Source organism: Hemibagrus wyckioides, linkage group LG06, assembly GCF_019097595.1.
Source record: "Hemibagrus wyckioides isolate EC202008001 linkage group LG06, SWU_Hwy_1.0, whole genome shotgun sequence".
NCBI lineage: Eukaryota > Metazoa > Chordata > Actinopteri > Siluriformes > Bagridae > Hemibagrus > Hemibagrus wyckioides.
The window spans coordinates 42,116,580-42,136,344 of NC_080715.1; the positions used below are offsets into that span (position 1 = coordinate 42,116,580).

Here is a 19,765-nt window from a genome sequence, read left to right on the forward strand (position 1 = left end):
TGGACATCTCCAGGTCCAAACACACACACGCTACAATGACTTTTAACAGCACACGCTCAGTAAGTGGTGAGAAAATTCACAAACTCGCGAGAAAGATGCAAAAAAAATAAAAATAATAAAATGCGTGTAAAGAGAAATTAGCGGCTTGTCCGGCGCCTTCCAATCTTCTGCACGCGCAGATTTTCCGCAGCGGATGCACGCGCGCGCGATGTCAACACAAAAAGGTACCACTAACTACTACTGCTACTATAACTAGTTAGTGTATTACTGCCACAAGTGGATTGGAGAGTAATGCAACATTAAACTATAGATTTCACTTTCAAACCCTTTTGTTCATCCTCTCTCTTCGCTGCCACGTGTACAGTACATTCTATTTGTATTTAAAATGTTATTCATTTTGATGATATTGTATTATGATTTGGACAGGAGTGAGTGTGTGTGGTTGTCTGTCTGTAGGTGTGGTCCTGTGATGGACTGGTGACCTGTCCAGGGTGTACCCCTGCCTTTCACCCAATGTGTGCTGGGATAGACTCCAGCAGATCCCCGTGACCCTAATTAGGAATAAAGCGGGTAGAGACAATGGATGGATGTGGACAGTAAAATTAAGCTTGTACTGTATGCGGTTGTGTATGTGACAAATTCTTAGAATTTCATATTGAATCAAATAAAACAAAGAGGTGGCACAATTTCATTTTATTTTTTTTTCCAATGGGGTATTACTGCCTGGTGTGTTGGCAACATACAGTTTTTGAATAGTTGTAAAGAAAATGGCTAGGGTGCATTTTGTTTCTGCAGTTTGAGTTTCCAGTAAAAAGCAGTGCTTGGCAGAATATGTTGAGCAACCAGTATGGAAAAAGTTGAAAACTACACCAATTACTTCCACTTCTAAGAGGAAATGCTGCTCCTGGAAATGCCTACCTCTGAAAACATGCCCTGATACTGTTGGGTGCGGAAGGTTCCAGGATCTGCATGAAGACGTCTTCCTTATGGGCATCATCACAGCTTCTTCTCTTTCTTCATTCACCGTCTTAGGTGTGTCATGCTACTGGAATTCTGCTTGTCTCATCTTTGCTTTCAGTTTAAACACCTTGCTCTGGAACTTAGACTCTTCAATTGAGACCGTATGGCCAGTTGTTGGTGTATCAGGTGACTGTGAAGAATCAGGTATGTACCTAATAGTCATAAAGGTTAGCTCCACCCATACACCTTAAATCCACACCCACATGCTCTATCACTCTAAAAGCACAGAAAATGAAATTTCTCGCTAATAGACTGTAAATGATCTCTGAGTGCTTTCTCTTCTTGTCCAGTGTGAGTGCAGGAAAATGGCTGATGCCAGTATTTTAATAGAAAAAGAGGAGTTCATCTGTTCAGTCTGTTTGGATCTACTGGAAGATCCAGTTACGATAAACTGTGGCCACAGTTTTTGTATGGTGTGTATTAACAGTCACTGGAATGAAGAGGCCCAGCAAAGAGTCTACAGCTGTCCTCAGTGCAGAGGCACTTTCACTCCAAGGCCTGTTCTACAAAGAAACAATATGCTGGCTGAAGTGGTGGAGAAACTGAAGAAGAAGACTGAAAACCAAGCTGGACCTGGAGATGTGGAGTGTGATTTCTGCACAAGGAGAAAGCAAAAAGCCATCAAGTTCTGTCTGATCTGTCTGGCTTCATTTTGTGAAACCCATCTCAGTCCTCATTATGAGTCCTCAGCATTTAAGAAACACACGCTAACTGAAGTCTCAGCAAAACTACAAGGCAGCATCTGCTCCCAACATCACAAGCTGATTGAGATCTACTGTCGTACTGATCAAACATGCATCTGTTATTTGTGTATGATGGAAAATCACAAAGGACATGACACCGTCATAACCGCAGCAGAAAGAGCTGAGAAACAGGTGAGAACTAGAAATCTTTCAAAATGATCAATCCATATTTTATTCCTCATATACGCTTCATATATATATATATATATATATATATATATATATGCTTTAGCCAATTACCAGATTTAAATACTTAAGTCCGATTTGTGTATTAATCAGGAGAACGTTGTAAAAGCTTGTATGTCTGTATGTGTTTTGATAAGTGAAATATGTCCTTATTCAGTGTAAGTCATAATCTGGTCAGACCTGTTATTTGAGCTAACACCCATATGTGACACGACAAAGTGAACACGGAGATAAAGCAAAAAGTAAAATAGTAAGACAGACAAACTTTAAAATTAAATTTAGAAGAAGGGAGATAAACATGATCCTGAACCCCATCACCCACATCTCTGGACTTTTCTCTGGCAGGAATCCTTGCTATCATACCATTATACATTTTACTTCATAAATGGCAACATTCCATATGATAGTCAACTGGTCTAAGAACACAAAGAATCCTTCAAAAAACCCAATCCCATGTGAACTGTAGGGCACTGAAGGTGCCTGTTCCTCTCCATCTAAACTTACCTCACTCCCTCTCTGCCTCTCACAGATGCCATCTTTCTATGAAGCAATCTAGATACTAGGTTTAGCTCTTCTGAGGATTACCAACAAACACTTTCTCCCAAGGATGACTGAGACTCTCCCTTTGTAACTTGTGCGAACCCGGACCTTTGTGGTGGTGCATGCATCTACACATCATGGGAACATACCCATTCACGGGATTCAGACAAGCGCTGCTTTATTAACATGAACACAAGACATGGGGAAGATGAACCTAATACCTAAGACATAACAGAAACCTGACCTAGACAACAAACATAGAACAATGACCACCAAAGACAGGTACAAAATGATCCCTATTTATACGGCACAACATTAGGACTAATGGGAAATAGGTGACATGGTGGGAACGAGAACAATAAGAAAGACGTGACACAAAATACAAACAATAAAGCAGGCTTCACAGAATCACCTGCCAGCACCCTCTCCAGGTCTGGCAGGGAACTGTCCAGCTGTTCCTGACACCCTTACAACTAGCAGCCTTTCTATTCTTTGCTCTCTAAGATAACAGCCTTTTTAACTCATCCAAGCTTTTTAACTCATCCAAGGCCCCTATTAACCCTAAACTCTCTAACCCCACTACCTCCATCATTTATCTTAACCCTCTTATTCACTTTTCCATGCCACTTCACTTAGGCTAACTCCCTGCCTCATTAATCCAGATTCTCTGAATTGTCCTTCCCAATCTCACAAATTGCTGCTCCATCAATTCTGTTAGCTATGCATTACCCAATCTTGCAGATTCAACACTTGAATGAAGTCAAGCATACACTGCAACATACCATGAAGCTTGCTTTGTGCACAGGAGCATTGGCATGCTGGAACAATGTTTGGGCTTCTTACATTCAGTGAAAGAAAACTGTAAGCTACACTACAAATATGAAGTCATATATAAAGTCATTGGGACAATTGAATGCTTCCCAATTTGTGGCAACAGTTTCGGGAAGAACCACATATCAGTGGCCATATATGGTATAATGATCCTGACCACAATGAGAATTTTACCCTTGCTAACCATGTACCTCTAGTTGTTAAGACAGTTTCCACTGCCAGGCAAAGAATGGTGGCCTTCTTCTGAACTCTTCAAAGGTGTTTCCCTCGTCTCTTTTCCCCAAGCTGGTGTTTGACACCTGTGGGGTAGTTTCTAGCGCTTAGCTAAGAGAATTCTATTACAAACCAGAGTACATATTATTGCCAAATGTTTGTGGATACCTGACCATCTTCCCCATATGTGGGCCTTTCCTTGCAGGCACAAATATAACACACAATTGTGTAGAATGTCATTGTATACCTTAGAATTACAATTTCTCTTCACATGAACTAAGGGGCCCATGGAATGTTCTTTCTTTCCTTCTGAAATAATTCTCTTGAGTCAGCTAACCCACATCATCTTTGTTGAATAAATACACAGAGGCATGATGCACTGATTGATGGTCCAAGGTCAAGGATGCCCCACTTACCAGATACTATTAGGATGGTGCCTACAATTGTCCCAGTGAGCATAGTTATGGGTAGAGTTGAACAATATGAGTCGGGCCTTTATCCAGACAAGCAGAAGTAGATGAGGATGTCGTCAAGGTAGACAAAGACGAACTGGTTAAGCATGTCACAGAGGTTGTCATGTACATGGGCTTGGAAGACAGCTGGGGAGTTGGTCAGGCCGAACGGCATTACTAAGTATTCATAGTGGCTGGTGGGTGCGTTAAATGCCGTCTTCCATTTATCACCCTCCCAAATCCGCACTAGGTGATAGGTGTTGTGGAGGTCAAGTTTGATTAAGATGGTAATCTCGTTGAGCCCGTGGTAGTCGATACATGACCATAAGAAATTATCCTGCTTTTCTATGAAGAAGAACCCCATCCTCGCAGGTGATGAGGAGGGTCAGACAATTCCAGCTGCCAAAGAATCCTGAATATACATTCTGCTTCCAAAAGGTGGTAAAGCCACCCCCTGGGAGGCATAGCACCTGGGAGGAGGTTGTAGGAGGAGTGAGGAGGAAGGGAGGTGGCTTTAGCCTTGCTAAAAACTGTTCCCAGATCATGGCAAACAGGGGGTATGGTGCTGAGGTCTGGAGGTAGCTTAATGGAAACAGGGCTGGGAAGGGCACTGCGTGAAGCTCCCCTTTCACTGCATTGTTCTTTGATCTGGTGGTTGACTGGAGTAGCCAAGGTGAGTAGCCAAGGTCATCAATTGGGTGTGCATGTATGGCAAGCTCAAATCTGTCCCCGGTAGAAAGCATCACAAAGGGCTGTCAAGTTCCACCCTGAATCAGCAGCTGCCGTACGGAAATCCAGAAGACAGGAAGACCCAAAATTTTATCTGACTCCCTAGATATATAAAAAGTTTCAATTGCTGCACAATTTATGGCATTCTGATCATCTGGTCACAGGGTGTTATGGCAGCCCTAACCCCTTTCAGTGTAACTGAAAGAAAAGTCATTCAAAGGGATCTTTAACAAAGGTAACATGTAATCAGTGCCCAACAACCAGCCATTGAACATCTTCACCACAGTAGAAGTCTGCACATCATCAGAGACTCCTCCCAACCCAGCTCAACCTCCTTTCATCCAAGAGGAAATACAAGAACTTGAACCTGAACAATCAGCCAACAACAATCAGCAGAACAACCCTGCTGAACTCTACACTACCCCATTAGGCCACTTGATATTTTATCGCTTGTAAAAATAGTTTGCAATTTGCATTTGCAAATTATAACGGGCTAAATTTAACTCTGTTCTGTGTTCAGAGTGAGTTAAAGGAGGATCAGATGAAATTCCAGCAGAGAATCCAGGAGAAGCAGAAGAAGGTGCAGGAGCTGAAACAGACTGTGAACACTATAAAGGTGAGCAGTGAGCAGAGACAGAGCTGCTCCTAGAAACACACACAACATGGACAACCAGTCATTTAGAGTCCCAGTAAGAGAGGGAATGATAGATGAGATTTAAATCTTCTGTGTGTGTGTGTGTGTGTGTGTGTCTGTGTCTGTGTCTGTGTCTGTGTCTGTGTGTGTGTGTGTGTCTGTGTCTGTGTGTGTGTGTGTGTGTGTGTGTGTCTGTCTGTGTGTGTGTGTGTGTGTGTCCTAACAGCTCAGTGCACAGACAGCTGTGGAGGACAATGAGATAATCTTTACTGAGATGATCAGCTCCATGGAGAAAAAGCGCTCGGAGGTGACGGAGCTGATCAGAGCTCAGGAGAAGGCTGAACTGAGTCGAGCTGAACGACTGCTGGATCAACTGGAGCAGGAGATTGCTGATCTTCAGAGGAGAGTCACTGAGCTGGAGCAGCTTTCACACACACATGATCACATCCATTTCCTCCAGGTAACACTCACTGTCTGATCTACAGAGCCAGCTGTTCCTCACACACTCTCTAAAACACCTCTCATTAAAGCAGCAATAAATGTCCCTGTCTGACATCACAAGTGTGTCTTTCATTTCATTTCTTCTCTGTAGGCTTTAGCTTCTGGACGTCGGTCTTCTCTATCAATCAGACCAGATTTTGACACGTCCAGCATCACTGTCCCTCAACATCTGTCATTTGATGGAGTGAGGAATTCTCTCTCAGATCTGAAGAAGAGACTGGAGGAATTCTGTGAGGAGGAATTCAACAAAATCCCTCCACATGGTAAGAGGAGCTGCTCCTGCTGGAGAAACACAATGATGGACGTCTTTACTCGCTCTGTGAAGTGTTATTTCTTAGCCATGCTCCTGCTTACTTTTCTGCAGCCAGTTTGCTCACCTGACACTTTGAAGTAAAATACTGATTTCAAATGAATAAACTGACTGTATCACTTTCAACTGTTTCCATCTTTTACACAACCTGATGATGCTTTTTGTCTTCATTTCCATTTTTCTCTCCACAGCTGCAGCAGTTCAGATCATTTCACCACCAGAGCCACAGAGCAGAGAAGAGTTTCTGAAATGTATGTCTAACACACACATATATACACACATACAAACAAGCAGAAGTGTAAATTACACAAAAGCACACACAAACACATACACACAGCTGTCACATTCTTCACATGAATATACAGTATTGTGTGAATTAATCCCAACATGTTCACATTGTTCAGTTTGTTTTCCTCTTTTATTTTAGATTTCTGTTATCTGACTCTGGATCCCAACACGACACATCCTAACCTCATTCTGTCTGAGAAGAACAGAGTGGTGAGAGGCAGTGCGAGGGAGCAGCAGTACTCTGATCATCCAGAGAGATTTGACTACTTGTGGCAGATGTTAAGTAAGGAGAGTGTGTGTGGACGCTGTTACTGGGAGGTGGAATGGAGCGGTGATGGTATTGTGTTCATATCAGTCTCATATAAAGACATCAGCAGGAAAGGACGGGGTTATAAGTGTCGGTTTGGATTCAACAATCAATCCTGGAGTCTGGAGTGTTCTTCTTCTTCTCTCTCTTTCTATCACAACAACATTAAGATTGATCTCAGAGTTCCATCACCCTCCAGAATAGGAGTTTATGTGGATCACAGTGCAGGAACTCTGTCCTTCTACAGCGTCTCTGACACCATGAAGCTCCTCCACAGAGTCCACACCACATTCACTCAGCCTCTATATGCTGGATTCTGGCTCTCCTTGTTGTCTGGTTCCTCATCTGTGAGATTGTGTGATCCAGAATAATGTGTGTAGAGTTTTGTTTAAAATTCCTGCACATTACCACATTGTTACTCCATCATCTGTTTTACTAACACTTTTATCTTTTGTCATTTTTATTTCTTTATTAAAACAGATGAGTCATTTTACACTGATTAAAAACGAAAGGTTAAAAAATTAGTCAGACAAGAAACAAGTAAAATTTGTAAAAAAAAAAAAGTAAATGATCAAATGATATCTTGTGACCTTAGCACTGTAAAGCCCTGTAAAGTTCTACCTGTTTGTTTCTTATGAAGCATATTAAACCTGTTAGGTTCACACTCTAGTAAAATAAAAGTCTAGAAATAGTCTAGAAGTTTAAAGTTGTTTCTTAGCCCTAAAACTTTCACTGTAAAGCATTTAACAATATTTAAACTACATTAAATCATACAGTAGATGATTGGTTAAAGCTGCATGTGTTGTGTTCATCCCATATTCAGCCTGGATGATGATTGGCTGGCAGACAGAACCTTATAAATCCAAGTTTATCTCTGATTTTTAGAGAAAAAGATCAGACCACAGGAGAACGGTGTGAACTGGGTGTCAATATCAGTCTCATATAAAGAGATCAGAAGGAAAGGAAGTCGTAATGAATGTGGGTTTAATTTAACACAAACTGAATATTTGCTTTCTAAAATGCTGATTGTCAAATAAATAGTTTTGTGGCTCCATAATGAAGACTGTAAAGTAACGGAAGAGTTTTTTATCCTCTGAAATCAGCTGCAGAGAATATTGCTCTATTTTGTTATTCTGGGCATTGAAGTTAGAAACGTGCCTTTGAACATTTAACCCGAGCATTTCTATTTCAGACCACCAGAGGGTGCTCAAACACCACTTTTAAATGACTTCTTCATTTCACTCATTATTTCTTCTGAAACATCCTAATGGACCACTTAGTGTTTTTTTTAATTAAACAGACCAAAAAAAAAAGACATGCATAAGCGGCTACATATAAGCACTATATATTCTGAATCCAATGCTGGCAACAGACAAGCAACATACCATTAAAAAATAAGTAGTAACAAAAATAACACTTGCCCTGGACACTCAGCAGGTTCATGTTCCAGAGAATCAAGGCACTCTTCTTCTCCATTCATCACGAAGATAAAAAGTGCTGACAAAATTCCTTATGCAATATACAGAAGTTTGGTTTGATTTTCAGAAATCTGTTCTTGTGTAAAAAATAACTTTTCAAGAATAGTAATTACTTTAATTGCTAAGTCATGTGTTTTAACCTTCCTAGAAATGCCAAAGATCACAAATCTCAGAGATTTGTAAATTTAGGAAATAACCAGTAATGCAAATCTTCCCAAAATGCACAGGGAAGATTAATGTTTAGTGACTTATTATCCTTAGTAAGTTAAGGGAGTTAGTTAAGGGAGTTTAATAAGGGTAAAGGGGAACAACAAAGGTAGCAGTGGGTGGTAGACAGCATATAAACACAATATCCTAGAGAGCACAAGGTGCACAAAGTAGCTGAATCTCCAATACATGCACTCTAGTCCCAAATCCACAGAAATAGCTGAATTTACACACAGTATTCCATATGCGGGTCAAAAATTCAAAGTACAGTTTCTTTGGTGGAGGGGAGCTTGGAAAGTGGTATGAAGTGAGCCATCTTGGATAATCTATCGACCACTGTGTGGATGGTGGTGTAGCCAGAGGAGAGGGGAAGACCGGTTAATAAGTTCATGGAGATCGGTCTGTTAAGTACTAGAAGAGGGCGGAGGAGCCCCACAGGGGGGTCTTGGGGCTCTTTTGCTGAGCAAAAACAGGGCAGGCAAAGTCACAGACATCCTTTCTGATAGATGGTCACCAGAAGCATTGCAGCCATTGTGCAGGTGGTTCCAGGATGGCAGAACAGGCAGAAGTTGTGGCACCACTGGAGAACGTAATGTTTCAGGAACAGAGCGTTTTCTCTGGGCAGCCATCGGGGACAGGCAAGTTGATGGCCTGTAAAACTTTTCTCTCGATGTTGAGGTATGTGGCTCTGACCACAACACAGGGATGGAGGATAGGTTTCACACTGCGTTCCTCATCTGTTGTAATGAACTGATGGGAAAGGGCACCTGGCTTGCCGTTCTTAACCCTGGGCAGTAGGAGAGAGTGAAACGGAACCTGCCAAAGAAGAGCACCCAACAAGCCTGGTGGGGATTGAGCCTCTTGGCAGTTTGGAGGTACTCAAGGTTTTTGTGGTTTTCAGTCCACACAATGAAGGAGAGCTCAGCCCCCTCCAAACAATGGCGCCATTCCTCAAAGGTCAGTTTTAGTTGCAGCAGTTCCCTCTCTCCTGCAGCATAGTTTTGTTCAAGCTGGGTTAGTAGACTTGAGAAGAGGGCCCATGAGTGCAGGCGGTTATCCCTGGGATTGCGCTGGGACAGGACGGCCCCTACACCAAGGTTGGAGGAATCAAGTTCCACAATGAACTGCCAGGTGGGGTCGGGCAGGGTCAGGATGGGGGCCCCAGGAAGGTGGTGCATGTGACATGGAACTCACACTTCTCAGCTTTCATGTACAGTTGGTTCTGGAGCAGGAGTTGGAGCACAGAGTGGACATGGTGAATATGTTCCTCCAGGGAGTGGGAGTAAATAAAGATATCATCCAGGTAGACAAAGACAAACCGGTTAAGCATATCGTGGAAGATGCTGTTGACCAAGGCCTGAAAGATGGCGGGGGCATTGGCCAAAAGGCATCACAAGTTATTGGTAGTGGCCAGTGGGTGGGTTAAAAGCAGTCTTCTTTCGCCACCCTCCCGAATGTGAACCAGGTGATATGCATTCTGGAGATCCAGCTTGGTGAAAATAGAAGCTCCCTGGAAGAAGGCCATATTATGCCTGCTGAAAGGGATTCTGGGATGTATCTTTTCATGGCTTTCTGTTCTGGTGCGGCGAGATGATAGAGTCATCCTCTGCACAGAATGGCACCCGGCAGGAGGTTGATAGGACAGTAGTAGGGCCGATAAGTAGGGAAGGATTTTGCCTTAATTCAGTTCAATTCAATTCAATTCAATTCAGTTCAGTGCAGTTCAGTTCAGTTCAGTTCAGTTCAATTCATTGTCTCAAAGCAGCTTTACAGAACATAGGAAATAGTTTTGGTTGCTTATTTGCCTTATTTTTCTGGTTTTATGGTGATTCTTTGATCTCATTATTCAGGGAACAGACACAGTTTCTATAGGACGAGCACTTGTATGTTGAGTTGAACAGTAGTTATTAGAATTGAGATCTGAGGTATGACTTACCAGTCAGATGGCGCGTAGTGTCCTGGAAATGTTGTCCGAGAAGACTGCTGCTTCAACTCTGCTAGGATGCAGGCCATCAGCACGGTAGAGTCTAGGACGCACCCAGAAAACATTCCAATTATCAACAAAGGTGGTCCTGACACGATTATCCTCGTTGTGGGCTGTGTGCCTTACCTTTGCTGAAGACTGCCTCTAGGTACATGGAGAGAACAGTGCTGAGATTGAGAATGGTCATTGCAAATGGGAGGTGGCCTGAGTGAAGCACAGTTGAGGAAATAGGAGTGGAAGAAAGTTCCCCAACTGAGTACTTGGCCGCTGACCCAGTCGATGAGAGGATTATGGCTCAGCAACCAGGGGAAGCCAAACGTGATGGGTGCTTGGGGTGAGAGGATAATGAGAAAGAATAGCCACTCGGGGTGATGCTCGGACACCGCTCACCACTGGCTCCCCCTTCAGGGGCAAGCCCATCCTTTTGCTGGACAGGAGAATGCAAAGAAGTGTCCTGGGTTGCCACAGTAGAGCCCATTGGCACATCTTCTTTCCTTCTCGGTGTAAGACAAATGGCGACATCCAATCTCAATGGGGTGAACCATGGTTGGGAAAATGTTCAGTGTCTGTGTGGTTGCTGGAGGCCTAAAAGAGTTGGTAAAATTGGTTTGGAACTGGGTCGCCATCAACGAAATCCTCCTCTTTTGATGCGACAATCATGGATCCGGCGGTCAATACGAGTGTCTAAGGTGATCGTCGAGTTCTGGGGGAAGCTTGCGAGCAGCCAGTTCATCCTTGAGTTCAGCGGTGAGATCTTGATAAAAGGCATGATAGAGGGCCATCGCATTTCACCCAGAGTCTGCGGCTGCCGAGCAGAAGTCTACAGCATACTCTGTGACAGGGTGCCCACTCTGGGAAATTTCAAATAGGGCCCGGTCTGCATCCTGTTGTGGGGCAGTGCTATCATGGCATAAACAACTGACTGGCATTCCCTTTCACTGGTGGCCCAGAGTCATGCTTTGCCGGACAGGAGTGAGATGACATAAGGAAAAAGTTGTTGAATCTCCAATACATGCACAGTAGTGCTAAATCCAAAAAATCCAGTGCAAAAATCCAAAGTACATACACAAATGTCCTCAGAATATTTGCATTCAGAAGAGTTCAGAAAAATCCACAGTATGCAGTGAAACCAAAAAGTGTATGGGCTATAATCCATGCAACTTCTAAACATACCAGGCAAGAGATACACAGAACATCCCAAGAGCAAAAATCCAAAAACCAGAAAACAGTCAAACGGCATTCAGAAAAAGAGTTCAGAAAAGTATCCACAATTCAGATCCAAGATGTCCGATGACCTGGAAGTGCTTGCTGCAACACTACGAGTTAAGGTGAAACATGACAGATTGGCCATACCATTATGACAGGTGAAGTGAATAACACTAATTAACTCCACATCATGGCACCTGTTAGTGGGTGGGATATATTAGGCTGCAAGTGAACATTTTGTCCTCAAAGTTGATGTTAGAAGCAGGAAAAATGGGTAAGTGTAAGGATCTGAGTGAGTTTGATGAGGGCCAAATTATGATGGCTAATGACTGGTTTAGAGCATCTCCAAAACTGCCGCTCTTGTGGGGTGTTCCCGGTCTGCAGTGGTCAGTATCTAAAAGTGGTCCAAGGAAGGAACAGTGGTGAACCGGTGACAGGGTCATGGATGGCCAAGGCTTGTTGATGCACATGGGGAGAGAAGGCTGACCTGTGTGGTCTAATTAAACAGATGAGCTACTGTTGCTCAAATTGCTGAAGAGGTCAATGCTGGTTCTGATAGAAAGGTGTCAGAATACACAGTGAAGGACAGTTTGTTGCGTATGGGGCTGTATAGTCCAGCCAGGATACCCATGCTGACCACTGTGCACCACCAAAAGTGCCAGCAATGGGCATGTGAGCATCAAAACTGGACCACGGAGCAATGGAAGAAGGTGGGCTGGTCTAATGAATCACATTTTTTTTTTACATCATGTGGATGGCCGAGTGTGTGTGTGTCACTTACCTGGGGAACACATGGCACCAGGATGCTCTATTGGAAGAAGGCAATGTTCTGCTGTGTAACCTTGGGTCCTGCCATCCATGTGGATGTTACTTTGGCACGTACCACCTACCTAAGCATTGTTGCAGACCATGTACACCCTTTCATGGAAACAGTATTCCCTGATGGCTGTGGCCTCTTTCAGCAGAATAATGCGCCATGCCACAAAGCAAAAATGGTTCAGGAATGGTTTGATGAGCACAACAATGAGTATGAGATGGCCTCCAAATTCCCCAGAGAGATTCCTCTTATTCCGAGAGAGAGAGAGAGAGAACATATGATTAGATGGTAGAGTTTGAAGATAAACTTCAAAAAGGAAACTGATTGCCAGAGCCAGAGCTAAAATGATCTCATGTGTAGCAGACCCAAAGGAATAACTTTCATAGCAGAAAGATTGGAATTCACCTGAGCAGGAGACAAACATGACGACATTGTAGTTGAATCCCAAATCACCCCCCGGAAGGTGGTTCTCTGAGGATGGAGAAAGCACAATCACCTCTTCTTGTAGAACTATCACTGTTCACCCTAATTAAAAACTCTGGCTGAATGCTGAGGTCAAAGCTCTTAATAGCACAGATAGCCAGAGACTGAAGAACCTCAGGTCTTGGGATGCAGATACACTAAGACATAGGTGTCAAACCGTATCCACAAAGGGCCGGTGTGGGTGCAGGTTTTCATTCCAACTGAGCAGAAGCCACACCTGAGGATAGACACCTATGCACTAAGAGCAGCAGGAATCTAACTGCACACGTAACAAGAGTCAAAGCAGCATAGGCATTAGAAATACAGTGTCACTTCTCCACCAGCATGTTCACTAGCATCAAGACAATCACAGATTACAACAACAGGTATTGGCCCTCATTGAAATGCATATATAAAAAATAGATCCACTGCAGAAGCCATCTCATATGTTGTACACATGAAATCACTTCCTCCCCCATTATCCTCAATACTGGCTCGCCTCAGGGATGTGCTCTAAGTCCCCTGCTATACAACCTGCTGACCTATGACTGTTCAGCCACATCTTCGAGCACCCTCATTATTTGCAGATGACACAGCAGTGGTCAGACTAATTGCCCAAAACATTGAGACAGCGTACAGGTGGGAGGTGGAACATCTGGAGGCTTAGTGGAGAGCTAACAGCCTCAGCATCAATGTGAAGAAAAGAAAGGAAATTTGTTTTACAGTTAACGTAGTTATTTGCTTATAATTTTTTTCTTTAAGCTGTTTTGGCTGCTATCACTGGGATCTCAGTACTTTGTTTCGTTCCCTTTCATGTACCACATGTGGAATGACAATAAACCTTCCTTGATCCTTGATCTTTTAACACTCCACCCAGTCTGTCTGTTACACAAAGTTCATTCACAGAAAACAAAACTAATCTCTGAGTGCTTCTCTCTCTCTCTCTCTCTCTCTCTCTCTCTCACACACACACACACACTCTCTCTCTCTCTCTCTCTCTCACACACACACACACACTCTCTCTCTCTCTCTCTCTCTCTCACACACACACACACTCTCTCTCTCTCTCTCTCTCTCTCTCTCACACACACACACACACACTCTCTCTCTCTCTCTCTCTTTTAGGGTGAGTTCAGGAAAATGGCTGAGTCCAGTATTTCAATAGATCAGCTTTCAGTGGATCAGTTCATCTGTCCAGTGTGTCTGGATCTCCTGAAGGATCCGGTGACTATCCCCTGTGGTCACAGTTTCTGTAAGGTGTGTATTAATGGTCACTGGGATCAGGAGGATCAGAAGGGAGTCTACAGCTGTCCTCAGTGCAGAGACACTTTCACTCCAAGGCCTGTTCTACGCAGAAACAACATGCTGGCTGAAGTGGTGGAGAAACTGAAGAAGACTGAAGTTCAAGCTGCTTCTCCTGCTCACTGTTACACTGGACCTGGAGATGTGGAGTGTGATTTCTGCACCGGGAGAAAACACAAAGCTGTCAAGTCCTGTCTGATGTGTCTGGCCTCCTTTTGTGAAACTCATCTGAAACCTCACTATGAAGTTCCTGGATTGAAAAAGCACAAGTTGGTGGAATCCTCAGGAAGTCTACAAGAACAAATCTGCTCTGAACATGATAAAGTGCTGGAGATCTACTGTCGTACTGACCAAAGCTTCATCTGTTATCTGTGTATGACGGATGAACACAAAAGCCACGACACCGTCTCAGTTAAGGCTTACAGAACTGAAAAAGAGGTGAGAAAAATAAGTCTTATATTATTGTGATGATGCTGTGAATTTTAAAATAAAATGTTAGATTCAGAATTCATAGATTAGCCTTTAAATGTAAAATTAGTTTCTCAGAGCAGGGTACTGCTATAAGTATTATAGTTATTGAGGTTTGAATTAAACCTGGGGTTTGGATGAATGAATAATTTAAGAAGACATAAAGGAATAACTTCTTCTTGCTGTCAATTGTGATGTAACTGTGGTTCCCAGTATTAAACCTGGAATACTAAAATATATTCGTCTATGAACTAAAACAAACATGCAGACTATTATAACATAATAAAGTGCTCCATAGAACCATAACTCTTTATCTGCAGTTAATGTTCACCCACTGAGCTCATAAACTCATAATGCATAAACACATGTGTCCTCAGAGTGAGTTAAAGGAGGAGCAGATGAAATTCCAGCAGAGAATCCAGGAGAAGCAGAAGAAGGTGCAGGAGCTGAAACAGGCTGTGAACACTATAAAGGTGAGCAGTGAGCAGAGACAGAGCTGCTCCTAGAAACACACACAACATGGACAACCAGTCATTTAGAGTCCCAGTAAGAGAGGGAATGATAGATATGTCCCTAGATAATAAATGTCCCTGTCTGACATCACGAGTGTGTCTTTCATTTCATTTGTTCTCTGTAGGCTTTAGCTTCTGGACGTCGGTCTTCTCTATCAATCAGACCAAATTTTGACCCGTCCAGCATCACTGTCCCTCAACATCTGTCATTTGATGGAGTGAGGAATTCTCTCTCAGATCTGAAGAAGAGACTGGAGGAATTCTGTGAGGAGGAATTCAACAAAATCCCTCCACATGGTAAGAGGAGCTGCTCCTGCTGGAGAAACACAATGATGGACGTCTTTACTCGCTCTGTGAAGTGTTATTTCTTAGCCATGCTCCTGCTTACTTTTCTGCAGCCAGTTTGCTCACCTGACACTTTGAAGTAAAATACTGATTTCAAATGAATAAACTGACTGTATCACTTTCAACTGTTTCCATCTTTTACACAACCTGATGATGCTTTTTGTCTTCATTTCCATTTTTCTCTCCACAGCTGCAGCAGTTCAGATCATTTCACCATCAGAGCCACAGAGCAGAGAAGAGTTTCTGAAATGTACATCTAACACACACACACACACACACACACACAAGTAGAAGTGTAATAACACACACACACACACACTTCACATGAATATACAGTATTCAGTATTTCTCTTTTCTTTTAGATTTCTGTTATCTGACTCTGGATCCCAACACGACACATCCTAACCTCATTCTGTCTGAGAAGAACAGAGTGGTGAGAGTCAGTGAGAGAGAGCAGCAGTACTCTGATCATCCAGAGAGATTTGACACCTGGGAACAGGCATTGAGCAAAGAGAACTTGTTACTGGGAGAACGCTGTTACTGGGAGGTGGAATGGAGCAGTGAGTTTGGTGGTGTGTTTATATCAGTCTCATATAAAAACATCAGAAGAAAAGGACGGGGAAATGAGTGTGGGTTTGGACGCAACAATCAGTCCTGGAGTCTGTGGTGTTCTTCTTCTTCTCTTTCTTTCTATCACAACAAATTTAAGACTGATCTCAGAGTTCCATCATCCTCCAGAATAGGAGTTTATGTGGATCACAGTGCAGGAACTCTGTCCTTCTACAGCGTCTCTGACACCATGAAGCTCCTCCACAGAGTCCACACCACATTCACTCAGCCTCTATATGCTGGATTCTGGATCTACTGCTTGGCTGGTTCTACATCTGTGACATTGTGTGATCCAGAATAATGTGTGTAGTGTTTTGTGTAAAATTCCTGCACATCACCACATTGATACCTATCTTACCAGCTCACAATCCAGCTGCACAAAAACAGCTTAGTAATTTCACATCAACAATTAAAGAGTCAAACATGAAAGTAGGAAAAGAATTAATGCTGCCTATGTTATGTTCATCTCATATTCAGCCTGGATGATAATTGGCTGGCAGATAGAACATCATAAATGCAAGTTTATTTCTGGGTTTGGTTTTGCAAAAGAAAAGATCAGAACACTGGGGAATAAGGTTTCCCCCAGTAATTAAGTTTATTTGGTTAACACATTTGAACCAAAATGCTGGACAGAAGCTTTTAATATTGCGGTCAGAATTTGTACAGCCATCAGCTGTATTGATACAAAAAGCTTTTTTTAAAAAAGCCAAATCATATTTTTAGATAATTTAATCTATGAAAAATAACTACAGACTTAAATATGGTAAATATGTTTGGAGAAATCACTGACTTATTTCCCCCAAAAACATATATTTTAATTTTCTAATATAGTGTTGTGTCGATAATGATGATAAAAAATGTCTCTGTTTTATTGTATCTGTCTGTGGTCTGACTCATTTTCATAAAGCAATAAAAATAAAAGCACCAAATCCATTACAATTCTCTATTCTGATTGGTCAGAAGCAGCTCTTATAGAAGCACATTTATATATTGATATAAATTAATAATTACTATTACAGTAATGTGCTCCAAAGACTATACTCCAAGAAAAAAAAGTACAAAAACACTCACTTTCACAATCACCAGACTTTCACTCATGTATGCCTGTTTACACTCACACACATATTGTAAAAGAGATATTCATTTCCATTCCAAGTATCGCTCAGTGTATTGTTGCCTGTCTGGAACAGCTAACTGCTCTGTGGAACAGCTAACTTCCAATGATCAGGGTTCAACCTTGTTCTATCATTAGCTAGGGGGGAAGGAGATGGGAGTGCAGCTCCTCACTGTGTACATTATTTAATGTCTCATCAATCACTTACCTGTGAAAATCTAAGTCAGATGGTGTCAAGAGACAGCGAATAAGCTCAACATTCCCACACTGCCATTGCCACTCCATATCCACACCACTGATGGGGCACACATTGGCAATGCTACTATTACCCACTACACCCCACTTCTATTGTTCCAAGTCAGCAGATTACATCAGCAAGTGATCTCCTTCCAAGTCAAGGTAGCCAAGTCTTCCCCCACTTCCCAGTGGAGCAGATGTGACACGAAACTCTCTGGCATGCCTTTGACCAAGTGAAAGTAATTGATTGTCAGCAAATACAATGAAATGTTGTGCTCTCTATCCCTTATTTTGTTATTATTAAAGATATGCTATATCAAATGACACAGGATGGTTAAACTGAAAAAGAGACTTTAGTGTTTTGGGAATTGTTATTCCAGGCAGCTCATCATAATCCTATGGCTGGTGACTTAGGACAAGGCAAAACACTGAACTGTCTAATGGCTTGTTTCTGTTGGCATTTGTGACTATTCTCACAGGTTATGTAAGGCATGTTGCAAATGTCAGCTGGTGAATTCGCTGGCCACCCCAAAAGATCCATTGTGTCCACTAACATTGAGGTTGCTTTAAAAAAAAAAATGCTTAGACCTCATCGGGGCAATTGAACAGACTGCACAAGGACAGGAGTCATCTTATTTCCTGATTCACCCATTTGACCTGGCCATTGGTACATTGATGTGAGCCTGACTTGAATCCCCAGACAGCTGCAGAATGCCTGTCACACCCGAGAAATGAACTGAACACCTCTATCAGAGACTATGTCTTCTGGCAGACTGTAGCTCTGCCATTTCCATGGCGATAGGAAGTCCCTTTAGGGGAACCGGTCTGCATGCTTTAGAGAAGCAGTTCTGCACGAGTTTGGAGGTACGCTGTATCCCAGGATGGCCTGAACTTCATGATGTGTGTACCCACTTAATGATTCTCTGTCGTAAGTCAGTGGGAACACAGTGTTTATTAGGCAGACAGTTTGGAGGAGTGGGTTCACTGAGTCCTGTTGTAACTCTCCCATGATGTCCCATCGTATGGGAGCAATGATGATGGAAGGAGGCAGGATCGGTTCTGGAGTAAGTGGTCACTCAAACAGATCATGATGGTGTGACAGGGCATCAGCTTTACTGTTTTTGGAGCCTGACCAATAAGTCACCGTGAAGTTAAAGTTGAAGATAATTTTATCCATTCTAAGTACAAATAAATGTGGGGGTGTCCTTACTTTTTCCTCACAAGAAATTGGATTTTTTAAAATTACATTTTACAGATCATATAAAAAAGAATTTTCTTTGGTTTTAATTTTAATTATATTACTTGAATCTTTCAATATTGTTAAAATGAAGATCAAATGCCCATTTGTTTAACTATGATTAAAAAAACACCGGCTTTCATGGGGTGTCCTAATTTTTCACATGACCCTATACAATGACATATGAATTTAATAAGTCCCTGAAAATGTCATTTATATATATTTATATATCTGTTTGGAATATTGCAGAAGTTAATCTGTAAGGCATCACCACATACTCAAAGTGACCTCTGGTGGTGTGGTAGGTCCCCTTCCCTCATCCGGATCAAATTGTAAACACTGTCTACTTTGTGAAATAGCAGGCACTACGGAGTTGGTCCAATGCTGATGGAACCAGTGGTAGGAGTTAAAGATACCGAACTGTGAAGGAGTTTAGGCCCCGATAGTCTATACATGGCCTGAGGCCCCATCCTTCTTTTCCACAAAGAAGAAACCAGCTGATGCAGGGCAGATAGTGGGGTGAATGAAGCCTGCTGCAAGGGCTTCCTCAATGTACTCCTACATGGCCTTGGTTTCAGGTATGGAAAGGGGGTAAGAAACCATGGAGATGCAGTGCTGGGAAGAAAGTTCTATAGCACAATGCCATGGACAATTTGGAGGCAATGGCGTGGCTTGGGCTTTGTTGAAGACCTCCCTAAGATTGTCATATTCCTTGGGTATGCATATGGTAGCAGTAGGTTCAGGGTTATCCACTGAAGTGGGTAGACACGGAAAACTGATTTTATGCAGTTTAGAGACCATTTGCATCCTCCTTACTTTTCCATGAAATCACCAGGTCATGGGCCTGTAACTGTAAGCAGGTGAGGAGATCACAAACAGGATAAGATTCTCTGTGTGAAATAGTCCCACTTGTAGGGTAAGGGTTTGATGGGTAATGAAACCGTCATTGATGGGTCGATTGTTAGGGGGCGGTTGGAAGCCGAAGATCCTCCAAAAGCTTTCGATGTATTAGGTTGACAGTGGATCCTGAGTC

General features: G+C 42.5%; 3 protein-coding genes across 3 annotated transcripts in view; 2 read left to right on the plus strand and 1 right to left on the minus strand.

The window, feature by feature from the left end:
• Nucleotides 1–19,765, minus strand: part of LOC131353871 (E3 ubiquitin/ISG15 ligase TRIM25-like) — a 106,383-nt gene that overhangs the window by 16,245 nt on the left and 70,373 nt on the right. The window lies entirely within an intron of this gene.
• Nucleotides 826–7,731, plus strand: LOC131355199 (tripartite motif-containing protein 16-like). The gene is made up of 6 exons (XM_058393480.1): nt 826–1,895; nt 5,235–5,330; nt 5,575–5,808; nt 5,941–6,112; nt 6,351–6,410; nt 6,587–7,731. Exons 1-6 carry the CDS (start codon nt 1,326–1,328, stop codon nt 7,123–7,125), a joined length of 1,671 nt encoding a protein of 556 aa, XP_058249463.1. The 5' UTR covers nt 826–1,325; the 3' UTR covers nt 7,126–7,731.
• LOC131355188 (tripartite motif-containing protein 16-like) lies at nt 15,627–16,445 on the plus strand. The gene is made up of 2 exons (XM_058393470.1): nt 15,627–15,785; nt 15,898–16,445. Exons 1-2 carry the CDS (start codon nt 15,686–15,688, stop codon nt 16,443–16,445), a joined length of 648 nt encoding a protein of 215 aa, XP_058249453.1. The 5' UTR covers nt 15,627–15,685.

Bases quoted from the DNA above. Each gene is read 5' to 3' on its own strand.
- LOC131355199 (XM_058393480.1), top strand. From the start codon at position 1,326: ATGGCTGATGCCAGTATTTTAATAGAAAAAGAGGAGTTCATCTGTTCA. The intron at 5,809-5,940 runs GTAACACTCACT...TCTTCTCTGTAG, and splicing joins ATCACATCCATTTCCTCCAG to GCTTTAGCTTCTGGACGTCG. The intron at 6,113-6,350 runs GTAAGAGGAGCT...TTCTCTCCACAG, and splicing joins CAACAAAATCCCTCCACATG to CTGCAGCAGTTCAGATCATT.
- LOC131355188 (XM_058393470.1), top strand. From the start codon at position 15,686: ATGATGCTTTTTGTCTTCATTTCCATTTTTCTCTCCACAGCTGCAGCA. The intron at 15,786-15,897 runs GTACATCTAACA...CTTTTCTTTTAG, and splicing joins CAGAGAAGAGTTTCTGAAAT to ATTTCTGTTATCTGACTCTG.